Below are 12,617 nucleotides of genomic sequence, written 5' to 3' on the forward strand. Positions count from 1 at the left end.
GTCCGGGCTCGAGGTGTGTGTCTGCTCAGCCCTTATTCCTGGCTCTGTGCTAGGGTCACTCCTGGTTGAGTTTGGGGACCTTATGGGGTGCCAGGGATTGAATCTGGCCGCAGTCAAGCCTTCCCCGCTGGCTGAGCACTCCTGCTCCAGCCTCAAGTCCAGCAGTAATGGGGGGGGGGTGCATCAGTGAGAGGCAGGGAGGCCATCGGAATCCCGGGAGAGGCTTTCCCTGCCTCCTCGGCTCCTTGTTGTGGCCCTTTTGGCCAAAGCGGCCAGTCAGACGACTATCGGGGGTTGGCGCACCGCTCACCGCCAGGGGTCGCTGTTGGCTCAAGAGCACTGCAGCCCCTCATGCACTGTCCAGTCTTTTGAGACAGGCGCCGGTTCTTGCAGCTAAGTGCACCCGGTCCAGTCTGCAGTCAAACCCAAACTCCCCTTCCTGGCCAGAATCCAAGCCCCATTTCTTCTTCCCCCCAAATCTGCACGCCCATCACTCCTAGAAGTCCCTCCCTCCTCTGTGACGCCCTCCCAAAGCTTCCCTGGTGCCTGGCACCCGCCCTCTCCTCCCTCTTTGCCCTGATTGTTCCTCACCTCCCCCCTCCAGAGCCACCCTCCCCACCAACTCACGCCCCTTTTCATGAGCTCTTACTGCTGGGTTTTTCTTTTCTTTTTTTTCCCCTTTCTTTTGGGGGGACACAACCAGCTATGCTCTGGGCCTATTCCTAGTGGGCTCCAGCCCCCACAGGGGGTGCTGGGGATGGAACCTCAGTTGGACACAAGAACAGCAGGTGCCCTCCCCGCCGTTCCATCTCTCCAGCCCCTTATCACTGTTGTTAGGTTTCACTGTGTCATTCCCCCAGAGCCTGGGTGAACCCCTAATGCCCCAAGGCTGCCTCTCCTCTGCCTTGTCCCTTCTGGCTGGCAGCAGCCTGGCACTCGGCGTAAGCACTGCTGGGAACGGTAGATGAGGAGATGCCGTCAGGGCTTGGCCGTCCCTCCCTCCGCCCGAGAGCTCGGGTCCAGATTGCGGGATTTTTAGGACAAAGAGGCTGAAGCACCAGCTTGTGTGCAGGAGGAGTCGGGCTCCATCCCCAGCACTACAGTCCTTGGAGGACCGCAGGAAGTGACCCTCAAGCAAAGAGCCGTGAGTAGCCCCTGAGCACTGTTTGGTGTGGCCAGAGAACCAGAGAAGTATATACCCAGGCCACTGGGAGGGGGAAGGGGCGGGGGGGAAGACATTTAGCAGGTCCAATCTGTCCCCAAACTGCCCCCTTCATCCCCAGTGCTGGATGAGGTTGCTCATTTGGGGGCATTCCATAACATGGGGGCAGAGTGTGAGTGTGAGTGTGTGTGTGTGAGAGAGAGAGAGAGAGAGAGAGAGAGAGAGAGAGAGGGAGAGAGGAAGAGAGAGGGAGAGAGGGAGAGGGAGAGAGGGGGAAAGAGAGGAAGAGAGAGGGAGAGAGAGAGGGAGAAAGGGGGAGAGAGGAAGAGAGAGGGGGAAAGAGAGGAAGAGAGAGGGAGAGAGGGGGGAGAGAGGAAGAGAGGGGGGAGAGAGAGGGAGAAAGGGAGAGAGAGGGGAGAGAGAAGGAGAGAGAGGGGAGAGAGAAGGAGAGAGAGGGGAGAGAGAGGGAGAGAGAGGGGAGAGAGAGGGAGAAAGGGAGAGAGAGGGGAGAGAGAAGGAGAGAGAGGGGAGAGAGAGGGAGAGAGGGAGAGAGAGGGGGTAGAGAGGGAGAGAGAGAGGGATAGAGAGGGAGAGAGAGGGGGATAGAGAGGGAGAGAGAGAGGGATAGAGAGGGAGAGAGAGAGGGAGAGAGGGGGAGAGAGGAAGAGAGAGGGAGAGGGAGAGAGGGGGGAGAGAGAGAGGGAGAAAGGGGGAGAGAGGAAGAGAGAGGAAGAGAGGGGGAGAGAGAGGGGGAGAGAGGGAGAGAGGGAGAGAGATGGGGAGAGAGAGGGGGAAAGAGGAAGAGAGAGGGAGAGAGGGGGAGAGAGAGGGAGAAAGGGAGAGAGAGGAGGAGAGAGAAGGAGAGAGGGGAGAGAGAGGGAGAGAGAGAGGGAGAGAGAGGGGGAGAGAGGGGGAGAGAGAGGGAGAGAGAGAGGGGGAGAGAGATGGGGAGAGAGAGAGGGAGAGAGAGGGAGGGAGAGAGAAGGAGAGGGAGGGAGAGAGGGGGAGGGAGAGAGAGAGGGGGGGAGAGAGGGGGAGTGAGAGAAAGGGAGAGGGAGGGAGGGAGAGATTTCCTGGAGAAAATCTGGTTCTGGGACTAAAGAGGGCCAGCAGGAGGCAGCGGGTTCTGTAGGTTGAAAAGCTGGAGCGAGTACTGGAATGTTCTGAACTGTTTCCTTCCTCTGTTGGATGCATCCGTGAATGCGTGTGCAAAGAGACTCGGTCATAGTTAAGGGATTTCTAGATGTGATATTCTTCCCGACCCTCCCCAATGATTGTGTGTGTCGAGGGGAGGCAGCTTTTGTCTGGGACTGAGAGAGCTCTGTGAATCTGGGTGCTGGGCATTTCTGGGGGCATAGGGGAGCCCCTGCAGGAACTCACCCTGCCCCAGGTACCGAGCACCCTTGCCCTGGAGCCACGGGGCTGGGAGTAGGAGATGTTTGGCAGGTGGAGGAGATGAAGATCCTGGGGCAGGAAGGAACTCAGCAAAGTCACCACACAGCCAGTCATGAAGGGGGTGTCCCCTGACCGTCGGGCCTGGAGGCCAGGGGAATGGGGGACGCACTGAGCTCTAGGAATCCGGCCGGAAGCAAAGGTCTGGCCCCAGCACTATGGACAGGAAGCATCTGAACAATGGCTGGAGGAGGAAAACAACAGGAGGAAGGGATTCTGGGGCGTGGGGACTCAGGAATGGGTGAAGGGTTCACCCTTTTGTTCCACAGAAGGGGGTTCCCAGCACTGTGCTTTGCAGGGTGAATAGGAGCAGTTGGGTTGGAGGAGATTGTGCCCAAGTCCTGACCAAGGTTTGGGTTCTCACCCACCCCACTTTTTTTGGGGGGGTCACACCCAGCGATGCACAGGGGTTACTCCTGGCTCTGCACTCAGGAATTACTCATGGTGGTGCTCAGGGGACCATATGGGTTGCTGGGAATTGAACCCAGCTCGGCCGTGTGCAAGGCAAACGCCCTCCCCGCTGTGCTATCGCTCCAACCCCTGTTTTGTTTTGTTTTGGGGTCACACCCAGGTATGCTCAGGGTTATTCCTGTCTCTGCACTCGAGAATTACTCCTGGCGGTGCTGGAGTACCATGTGGAATGCTGAGTGTTGAACCCGGGCCAGCCACGTGCAAGGCAAACACCCTACCCGCTGTGCTGTCGCTCTGGCCCCCATCACCCACCCCCCTTTTTGTGGGAGAGTGCTTCACTCACTGCTCACAGCCTAGGAGAAGGGGAATGGTGAGTGGCCATGAGAGCTTCGCATGATACCAGTGTAAAGGGGACCTGGGAGGTCACGGGGTAGCTGGTGAACCAGGGACACTTCTGGAAATGCTCCAGCACTGGGGTAAACGTGTAAGGGGCCTCACAGCGGGCGGGTAGTGGTGGCACGTGGTCAGAAGCACAGCGAACTCTATTGTCTGGGTCCAGAGGACCCCAGAACCAAATTTTCTATTGACTGTGACAGCAAGAAGCATGCGTGCCCACCCCGCCCCGCCCAAGTGGCTCCGATACGATCCTCACTGCTGCCCTTTCCCCTTCCCCAGCCGTACTGCTGTGCCCACCCCCCTGTCTCACGAAGAGGGTGGGAAGCCAGCAGGATCTGGACCAGTCCAGGCTGTGGTCTTGGAGAGAAGGAAAGACAGAGTCAGGGGCACTGAAGGACTGAAGGCCAGTCCCTCCCAGCCCCGCCCCTCCGAAGCCACGCCCCTCCGAAGCCACGCCTACACGGACCCTCCAGCCCAGCCACCTGCAGAAAGACCGCATCCCCAGGCGGGACCCTCCCCTGGCCCCCACCCAGATAGGCCCCAATTACCAGCTGACTCCCTGAGTGAGGTCACAGGAATCTCAGAGCCCAGAGCAGGAGCAGCCCTGCGAGCACCCAGCTGTTGAGGCTGACTTGGCAGCTGCCGGAGCTTAACTCATCCAGGGACTTGTTCTCTCTGGGTGAACAGCAGGGGGAGATCAGGCGGATCCCCGGCCTGGCCCCTAGGAATCTCCCCTGAGCCCACCAAGAGGTGGATTGGGGGAGCTCTGCGAGCAGCCCGCGAGCCCCCGCTGCACGGCCAGGGGCAAGGCTGTCAGCCCAGCTCTCTCTGCACCCCGCGCTTCCCTGGGCCCGGAGGCACGGCGTGTGGGTGGGGGACCGGACCTGGGGGTGTCAGACTTGGGGGGGCCCGGCTTCTTCAGCGCCTCCTGCAGCTGCTGTTGCAATGCCTGAATCTCCCCTAAAGTGAGACAGAATCAGTGTGCTTCAGCATAGTGCCCACGACCCTCTCCTGGCCCAACACAGATCCCCTCGCCTCTAGCCCACTCGTGCCCAGCACCACCCGGGAAACCCAGAGTGGACCCTCCCAGCCTCCACGGCGTCTCTGGACCCCAGCTCCGGATTCCCCCAAGGCTCCCTGGTCTTCAGTTCCTGACCCACCTAGGCCCCGCCCACCTTCAGGCCCCTCCCCTCACGTTCATGCTGCTCCTCTTTCTCCTGCATCTTCCATTGATGTTCTTTCTCCTTCTTCTCCAGGGACTTCATCAAGGCCACCTGGGTCAAGGGAAGAGGCTGGGAAATGGTTCTGTCCCTGGGCAGCTGTCCGCTCCTTGGCCTTGGGGTCGGGGGTCCAGTGGAGGCCCCATCTTGGGTCCCCACCACCCTCTGCTCCCAGGTCTACCCTAAGGGTGTGAGCCTGGCAGTGGGGACATGGAGGTCCCCATGGAATTCGAGGGCTGTCCATGCCCCACACCCTAGAAACTTCTAAATCCTGGAGATTTCTAGATCTCTGGTCTGTTCCCCAAAAACACTGTGCTTGGTGTTGGGGGACCAACCCAGGGGCATTTCCTAGCCAAATTAGTCGCAACTCCTTTGTGTCTTTCAGACACGAAGCATCTTTTTCAGGCCTGCTGAGGTCTCCAGTCCACACCCTATGAGGTTTCTGCTCCCCCAGACTGGGGCCGAGAAGGGTTTCTCTGTCCCCAAGAGAGGGACCAGTAATAAGAAGTTATATGTAATGAGAATTACGGAACTAATGAAAAGTAAGAAAATGTGATGGGGATGAGAAACTGAGACTGACCCCTAAATTAAACAGAAGGGAGGGAGAAGAATTCCCTTTATGACCCCGGTTAACAGAGATAAGGGCCCACCGGATTTCTGGGAGTGCACTGGGCCCGACAGATTTATGGGGGTGCCCGGGAGACGGCCCCTGAAGGCCGCACCATGGGTGAGATAGACTGAGCCAGCTGAGCACCTGAAGGTTGTACCAGGAGGAAAAGATGCATTCATTATTTTTTGCCAATTACCTCTACCTCCTGTTTTAGTGATAAGAATGTACGTAGTTTGTAGCCCACCTTTAGAGGATAAAAGGGAGACCCTTTCAGCAAACGGGACTCCAAGTCTCTTTCTTTTCTGACTTGGAGTCCTCAGCGCAGAGCCACTAGTAAACTCACTCTCCCACCCTGAACTGCCTCTCTCTCTTTGCCCACTAGCAGCTTGCACCAACACAACGGGGCAAGGGGAGTTTCAGGACCCCCCACCAATGCCACCCATCCTGGTGTGGGAATCGAGGCTCTGGCTGGAAGATCTGAGGCTGCCAAAGGCTCCACTTTTCACCAGCGCCCCAGAGAGAGCTTAGATGTGGGGGAAGCCCTGGAGGGGGAAGCCGCCGCAGCCCTCACCCCCTGCCTTACCACTGTATTGTTGTAGGACACCACTTGCTTCTGGGCGTCCCCAAGTTCCTGCTGGGTCTGGTCAAGCTGCTGCTTCAGGAGGCTCGTCGTGTTGAGACAGCCCTGCTGGGTGCGGAGGCCATCCTGGCAGGCCGGGCTGTTGACAACATGGCCGAGATAGCCCAGGGGGACCAGCAGCACGAGCAGCAGAATCCCCAGACCCAACGCCAGAGCCCGCCAGCAACAGAGGCTCCTCATCTCCAAGTTCTGCATCTCCAGGTCCAATGCGGGAGGAACGTGGTAGAGGGTGGGTGCCATCCTCTGACTGCTGTGAGGAGCTGGGGCGGCTGCCTGCCAGAGTCCCTGCCAGAACATTCTATGCTCCACCCCTCCTGTGTAGGAGTTTGCCTGGTCCAGGGTCAGAGACTCTGGACATTGATGCAGAGGCCCACAAGGTTTCGATTTCGTTTCCCAGCTGGGAGGGAAGTGGGTTATTCCCACCCACTTTCACAGATGCCCTTCGGCCAGCTTGTTTCCGGGAGGAATCTGGGGGCAGTGGCAGAGAGTGACTCAGGGCAGTAGAGCCATGTGGGATATGGCTGTCCCACCTCCCAGCATGTCTCCTTCGTGACAGTTACAATGACTGAGCACACTGCGTGCAGTGCTCTAGCTGGGGAACTGAGGCAGAGAAGGCAGGCTGTGTGGGGGGTGGGGGGGTGGGGACACGGACGAAGTAGAGTAGAACCTGGGTGACCCGAGGCTAGGTTATGTGCTGGGGGTGGGGGTTTCTGTGATGATCCAGCAGTGTTCCACCGGGAAGTCCCCTCCACGGCTTTGAGGAGCAGAGAATCCCCGACCAGAACCAGAATCTCCCCGAACCTGCAGTTCCCCATGCGACCACCAGGGGCCGCCTCACCCACAAACCCTTGGCGGAGGCCTCAGCGCCTAGGGGAACCCGTACCTTCTAGAATCAGTTCGCGGGGGGGGGGGGGGGGGGGGGGCCTGCAGGGTGCAGTGGAGTGGGGGGCAGCCCAGGGGTGCGGGTGGAGACGCACGCCCGAGCACCAGACACAAGCAAGGCAGCCCGCGGCTCGGCGGGAGTGCAGGGAGGTGGCCGGCAGGGGTCCGCGGTCCTTTGACCTCTCCTCCCTGAGGCCAAGGCAGCCAGAGGCTCTGGCCCAAAATAGGCGGTCAGCGGGCTCCCCACCCCGCAGTCGAACCCCTGCATTCCGGAAGGCAGCTGCAATCCAAGCTTGACCTCAGACCCAGAGTCCAGCATTGAACTCGAGTCTCAGTGTTTGGGCTGAGCACCCCCACGCCTGTTCACACCTGCTGTGCCCTACCCAGGTGGACCTGGGCAGAGCTGACAGACTGCCCTGCTCCCAGCCAGGGTGTGTGGACAGGACCCCTGGACTGGCCTGCAGGCTTGGGGCTCAGCCCACTCCCCACACACCGCGGGATCCAGCACCTGTGGGTGCAGCTGTGCTCTGTGTCCACAGCTTCGCAGGGGAGAAGAAACTGGTTTCAGAGGATTCAGGCTCAGACTGGAGAGACAGGAGAGAGGGTCAGGGCCCAGGACCCCATATGATTCTCTGAGCCCCACCAGGAGTGATCCCTGAGTGCAGAGCAGGAGTCACCTCAGAAGTGCCCCCAACAAAGAAAAGCTAAGTTTCAGGCTCGCGTGAGAAGCTCGAGGGGCCACTTTCCCAGCCACAGCCTCGGGGTGGGTGTGGAACAGCCAGGACCTGACTCTAGGCGCAAATATTTAATCCAGTACCTGGCCGAACGGGTCAGCACGTCAAGAGTCTGTCAGGGCCACATGAGCACTGAGGACCCCACCCTGGTCTCCCACGCCCCATCTCCTGGCTTGGCGCCCTGAGAGATGTGATCTTTCTCTGTCCACTGGACAGAGAGAGAAGTGCAACCCTGCGGGTGCCATCCTGAAGGCGCCCAGAAGATGGAGCTGAAACAGTCTCGCTTCCTGGGGCTTCGGGAACTGCTGGCTCCACATCCAACTCCTGCTCCCCACCCTCACCCTCCAGTTCTCCCTCAGAGCCCTCACAGTGCTTCCCCAGACTCATCCTCACACAGTGCTCTTAACAGTGCCCTCCTGGCTTCACACACACCCTCCCCTAGGCTGACACACTCACACACACAGTCACACACTTGCTCTCGTACATCTCGTATCCCTGAGATGATACTTTCTGGCCATGAGCGTCTCTGTTTTTGGGGGGTGCTCTCTCTTTGGGCTCTTGCACCCTCTTTGTGGACTCGCACTCCAGTGTGACCTGGCTTACAGACCAGGCGTAACCAGAATCACGCCTGGCATGAAGGGAACCCTCTTTTTGTTTATGGTTTATTATTATTTTTGCTTTTTGGGTCACACCCGCCAATACTCAGGGATTACTCCTGGCGCTGTAGTCAGGAATTACTCCTGACGGGGCTCGAGTGAATACATGGAATGCCGGGGATCGAACCCAGGTTGACCGCATGCAAGGCAAATGCCCTCCCCACGTACTAATGCTCCAACCCTTTTGTTGTTTTTGTTTGGGGGTCACACCCAGCAGTGCCCAAGGGTCACTCCTGGAGGGACTCAGGGAAACATGTGAACTGCTGGTGATCGGGGCCTGTGTCGGTGTGTTCACGGCCAGCGTCCTGTGGTCTGTGCTTCGGGTCACTCCAGCAGTGCTGAGGTGTGAGGTGGCGTGAGGATGGAACTCAGTGAGATGACAGGTGGGTATTTAAGGGTTGGGGCGTGGGGCTGAAGGACAGTACAGCCGGTAGGGTGTTTGCCTTGCACGGGGCCGACCTGGGTTTGATTCCCAGCATCCCATATGGCCCCCTGAGCACTTCCAGGAGTAATTCCTCAGTGCAGAGTCAGGAGTAACCCTTGTGTATCACAAAAAAAAAAAAAAAAGGTTGGGGAGTTCAGAATGTGCACCAGCTCCTCCTGGGGAAACGTCCTTCCTTGACTTGGGGGCATGCGCCATAGCCCCCCTGCCCTGGCTCAGAATCCCTTTCAAGTATCAGGGCGAATCCGAAGTCCATAGACCTTCCCCTGCACCACCACCAAGGTGTCTGCCCCTTCTCTGCCGCAGAGGGCTGAGGGCTGGCAGAGGGCTGCGCTCAGATGCGAGTGTGACTCCTAGTGGTCACACGCGGGAATTGCCCGGCAGCTCCGGCCGTGTCCACGATCACTCCCGGGGCCCATAAATTACCCACAGCCAAGCTCCCAGTTACCTTCCCTTTTGGGGGAAGCTTTCAAGCACCTCTCAGGGTCCCCAGGGGTGCTGAGAATCGAACTGAACATAACATACATCCTGACCTCCCTGACCACCTTGGTGAAATTCCGAGGATTATTTGGGTTCGGGGAGGTACAACGCGGGTCAGCCTCAAGCATACCCCCCCCACACCCGCAAACACACACACTGCACACAATCGCTCTGGCCGCCTTTTGACTTCATCTTGGTTTTTTGTTTGTTTGTTGGTTGGTTGGTTGGTTGGTTTTTTGAGGGGGGGCTTTTTGGGTCACACCCGGCAATGCACAGGGGTTACTCCTGGATCATGCACTCAGGAATTACTCCTGGCGGTGCTCAGGGGGACCATATGGGATGCTGAGAATCGAACCCAGCTCTACCCGCTGTGCTATCGCTCCAGCCCCTTGATTTCATCTTGGAAAGGGAATTGCACCTGTGAATAAGTCCTGTAAGCAGAACCCAAGGGACCCAAGGAAACCCAACGTCCCTGTTTCTCGTTATTTAAACCAATCGCTACTTCACACATCGGAGGTCCTTGTGAGACGTTTTTCAGAAACGAGAATTGAGGTTCCCCTCCTTCCCCATTCCCACCTCTTATTTTCCCCCTAAAAGTCCTGAGAAGCGGGGAGGGAAGGGGGAGAAGCTGACACTGCCGGGAATTCTGGGCAATGTAGTTCCGGGCAGCAACGCGGAGGCACGTTTCTGACGGAAGTTTCCGGGCGTGGGAACAAGACCCTTTTCCGCCCACGTCGGCCCCGGCGCACCTGAATGATGTGCAAGGGCGGGGCCCTGGTGCGGCCACGCGATTGGTCGCACCGGACGGACGCCCTCGCCAGGCCTTCTGGGACATGTAGTTCCCCGGCCGGCGGTGGCCTGGCCGCTGGGACTTCCTAGCTGGTTCTCCGTGCCTGCAGGGAGATGGAGCCTGGTCCCGATCCCGACGCACCGCCGCTCACCGGCCTGGCCTGGTCTTCGGCCTCGGCTGCCCCACCGCGGGGCTTCAGCGCGGTGAGCGACGTCGGGGCTATGGGCTGGTGGCGTGGCGGGGGCGGGGGGCGACCAGCGGGCGCTGACCCGCGTCCGCGTCCTAGATCTCCAGTACTGTGGAGGCCGCGCCCGCCGCCTTCGGCCGGAGCTTCGCGCAGAAACCCGGCTACTTCCTGTGCCTCAGCGCCCTGGGTAACCTAGAGGTAAGGGGCGCCCGCCGGGGGATCCCGCGGGGACTGCCCGCGCCCCTGGGCGGCTGGACTGACTCTGCGCCGGCTGCCGCCTCCAGAACCCGCAGGAGAATGTGGTGACCGAGATCCGGGTCCTGGTGGACAGGAGCCCCCTCCCGCCGGGCTTCGCCCCGGTCTGCGATCCCCTGGACTCCAGTGAGGCTCCTGGCCCCGGCGTGGGTGGGGTGGGAGTTGGGGGAGCGGCGGGCGACCCCCTGGACGCGCTCGCTGGGCAGCGGCAGGTCGGCCAAGTGAATGTGGCCGCCCCTGGGCACCGCCTCTGTCGCCGAGCATGGCCTCTGCCCGGGCCGGGTTGACAGCGCCTTCTCCCTTGCGCTCCCCAGCTCTGGCGCACGCCTGCTCCTGTGCCTGGAGCACCTTTGCCCACCTCTTGGGTGGATGCTGCGGACTCCACCGCCTCCTGCTCCTTTCCTGCTCCTCTCCCCCCGCTCTCTTGCCCTGGTATGCTGCTCTGCTTCCTAACTCCTGGCTCCTCCTGGTGTCCTGCCGTTTACTCTCGCCACCCCCATAGATTCTTCTTCGTGCTCCCCAGGAGCCCATGGCAGTGCAGAATGCCCACTGCCTAGGCAACTGATGATACAACCACCACTGGCCAGGTGGTTCCCCCAGGCGGCGCCTCAGGGAGCGCATCCCCCACAGCCACCTTTGAGCCTCTCCCCTGCCCCTTCTGTCTTCTCACCCCCTGACCCCCACTCCCAGAGGCCTCCATCTCCAAGAAGAAGCGCTTGTGTATGAAGCTGGTGCCGCTGGGCGCAGCAGAGATGGTTGTGGTTGATGTCCGACTCAGTGGCAAGACCAAGACAGTTCCTGGGTACCATCGTGTGGGGTACGGCCACTTTGCTCTTCTAGTTCTGGCTGGGACCCTCTGACTCCCGTTCTGTGCCTCAGTTTCCCTGGGGCATACCGGTAGTGGGTGGACCTGGGTGCAGGTGGCTTCAGGGCTGGAGCTCGGCTCTCACAAAGAAGTCCCCGGGTCCACCAAGGCGGGGGCTGCTGGGCACACAGGTCCCTCCGCCACTGCCCACAACTGCCCTTGCCTGAACCGCTTTCTTCCCCCAGGGACATGGGGGGCTTCGCCATCTGGTGCAAGACGGCCAAGGCCCCACGGCCAGTGCCCAAGCCCAGGGCGCTCAGCAAGGAGATGCAGGGTCTGTCCCTGGACCCTCCAGGCTCGCCCAGGTGAGTCCTCAGCGGGGGCGGGGCTGATGAGGGGCGTGGCCTGACCCAGCCATCCCACCCATAGCAGCAAGGCCGGCGGCCAGGCGCCCACACTGTCGAGGCTGAGCTCTCGGGCCTCCACCCTGCGGAGGAACGACTCTATCTATGACGCCTCCAATCTCTATGGCATCTCAGGTGCGCCAGGGCACAGCGCTGGACGCGGTGGGCGGCGGTGGTTCCCCAGCGGGTGAAGGGAGGTCTTAGAACCAGCTTGGGTGTGTGTGGTCAGTTGGAGCTGGGCGGGGACACCAAGAAGAGGAGGGGACAACCCCCAGGCCCACCCTCAGTGCCTTCCCCTGTGTGGTCCCTACAGCCATGGATGGGGTCCCCTTCACACTGCACCCTCGATTCGAGGGCCGAACCTGCGGGTCCCTGGTGAGTCTGTGCTGCAGGGGGTGCGGTGCTCAATGTCTGCATCTGGATGGGGGTGTAAGGCCAACAGTGGGCGGGGGCAGGAGTGGGGGGTACCCCAGGCTAGACTCAGAGCACCTGGACTGACCCGTGCCTGCTGCCAGGCTTTCTCCGCCTTCGGGAATCTGACCATCAAGTCACTGGCAGACATCGAGGAGGAGGTGGGTGCCTGGGTGGGAGGGGCGTATCCTGCTACCCCCACTCAGCACACGCCCCTTTCTCACTCTCTGCCCCCAACCTCCCTGCAGTATAATTATGGCTTCGTGGTGGAGAAGACAGCGGCGGCTCGCCTGCCCCCCAGTGTCACGTAGTGGGCCTGTGGGGAAGCCCCATTTCTGGGCCCTGGCCTCGCCCCACCCCAGGACAGCACTCCAGGGCTACGGCCCCGCCCAGATCAGCTCCGCCCTTCCCCACTCTGCCCTGGCTCAGTGCAGGCTCTAAGACTCTGCCACTGGGCGGAGGGGGTGGTGCAGCCACCCGTCTCAACCAGTGCCCAGTGCCTTCAGCCAACAGTGTGTCAAAATTCTGCCGGGGGGACTCCCTGGAATAAACTCCACCTGATACATTCCTGATCTGGCCCCAGCCTCTGTTGTGAATGGGCTTGACTGGGGGGGGTGGGGGGCTGAGGCTCAGTGAGCCCGTGTCGGGTTGCAGGGCCCATTCAGCATTCAGTCTGATGG

At 60.3% G+C, this 12,617-nt stretch overlaps 2 protein-coding genes across 4 annotated transcripts; one reads left to right on the forward strand and one right to left on the reverse strand.

The window, feature by feature from the left end:
- Positions 1-3,660: 3,660 nt before the first annotated feature.
- On the reverse strand, positions 3,661-6,407 carry BST2 (bone marrow stromal cell antigen 2). The gene is made up of 5 exons (XM_055126459.1): positions 5,835-6,407; positions 4,617-4,695; positions 4,306-4,381; positions 3,970-4,096; positions 3,661-3,778 (listed from the first exon to the last, which is right to left on the reverse strand). The coding sequence occupies exons 1-4, from the start codon at positions 6,186-6,188 to the stop codon at positions 3,991-3,993; spliced, it is 615 nt and encodes a 204-aa protein (XP_054982434.1). The 5' UTR covers positions 6,189-6,407; the 3' UTR covers positions 3,661-3,778; positions 3,970-3,990.
- Positions 6,408-9,863: 3,456 nt separating this feature from the next.
- Positions 9,864-12,509, forward strand: MVB12A (multivesicular body subunit 12A). 3 transcript variants are annotated; one of them, XM_055127092.1, is made up of 9 exons: positions 9,864-10,078; positions 10,162-10,260; positions 10,347-10,443; positions 11,008-11,134; positions 11,368-11,487; positions 11,537-11,661; positions 11,840-11,901; positions 12,042-12,098; positions 12,186-12,509. In XM_055127092.1, exons 1-9 carry the CDS (start codon positions 9,989-9,991, stop codon positions 12,246-12,248), a joined length of 840 nt encoding a protein of 279 aa, XP_054983067.1. In that variant the 5' UTR covers positions 9,864-9,988; the 3' UTR covers positions 12,249-12,509. The 3 variants fall into 3 exon arrangements, with proteins under 3 accessions (XP_054983067.1, XP_004616717.1, XP_054983068.1); XM_004616660.2 differs by having other exon boundaries at positions 9,865-10,078; positions 11,555-11,661; XM_055127093.1 differs by having other exon boundaries at positions 9,873-10,078; positions 11,552-11,661.
- The last annotated feature ends 108 nt before the right edge of the window (positions 12,510-12,617 follow it).

This window comes from Sorex araneus, chromosome 2, assembly GCF_027595985.1.
Source record: "Sorex araneus isolate mSorAra2 chromosome 2, mSorAra2.pri, whole genome shotgun sequence".
In the NCBI taxonomy this organism is placed as follows: domain Eukaryota; kingdom Metazoa; phylum Chordata; class Mammalia; order Eulipotyphla; family Soricidae; genus Sorex; species Sorex araneus.

What these genes read in the sequence shown, in the direction of transcription:
- MVB12A (XM_055127092.1), top strand. Translation starts at nt 9,989, where the DNA reads ATGGAGCCTGGTCCCGATCCCGACGCACCGCCGCTCACCGGCCTGGCC. An exon ending in CTGCGATCCCCTGGACTCCA is followed by an intron (nt 10,444 to 11,007) that starts GTGAGGCTCCTG and finishes CCCCACTCCCAG; the next exon opens with AGGCCTCCATCTCCAAGAAG. An exon ending in GACCCTCCAGGCTCGCCCAG is followed by an intron (nt 11,488 to 11,536) that starts GTGAGTCCTCAG and finishes GGCCTGACCCAG; the next exon opens with CCATCCCACCCATAGCAGCA.
- BST2 (XM_055126459.1), bottom strand. Translation starts at nt 6,188, where the DNA reads ATGTTCTGGCAGGGACTCTGGCAGGCAGCCGCCCCAGCTCCTCACAGC. An exon ending in GAAAGAGGAGCAGCATGAAC is followed by an intron (nt 4,382 to 4,616) that starts GTGAGGGGAGGG and finishes GTCTCACTTTAG; the next exon opens with GGGAGATTCAGGCATTGCAA. An exon ending in CCCAAGTCTGACACCCCCAG is followed by an intron (nt 4,097 to 4,305) that starts GTCCGGTCCCCC and finishes CTGTTCACCCAG; the next exon opens with AGAGAACAAGTCCCTGGATG.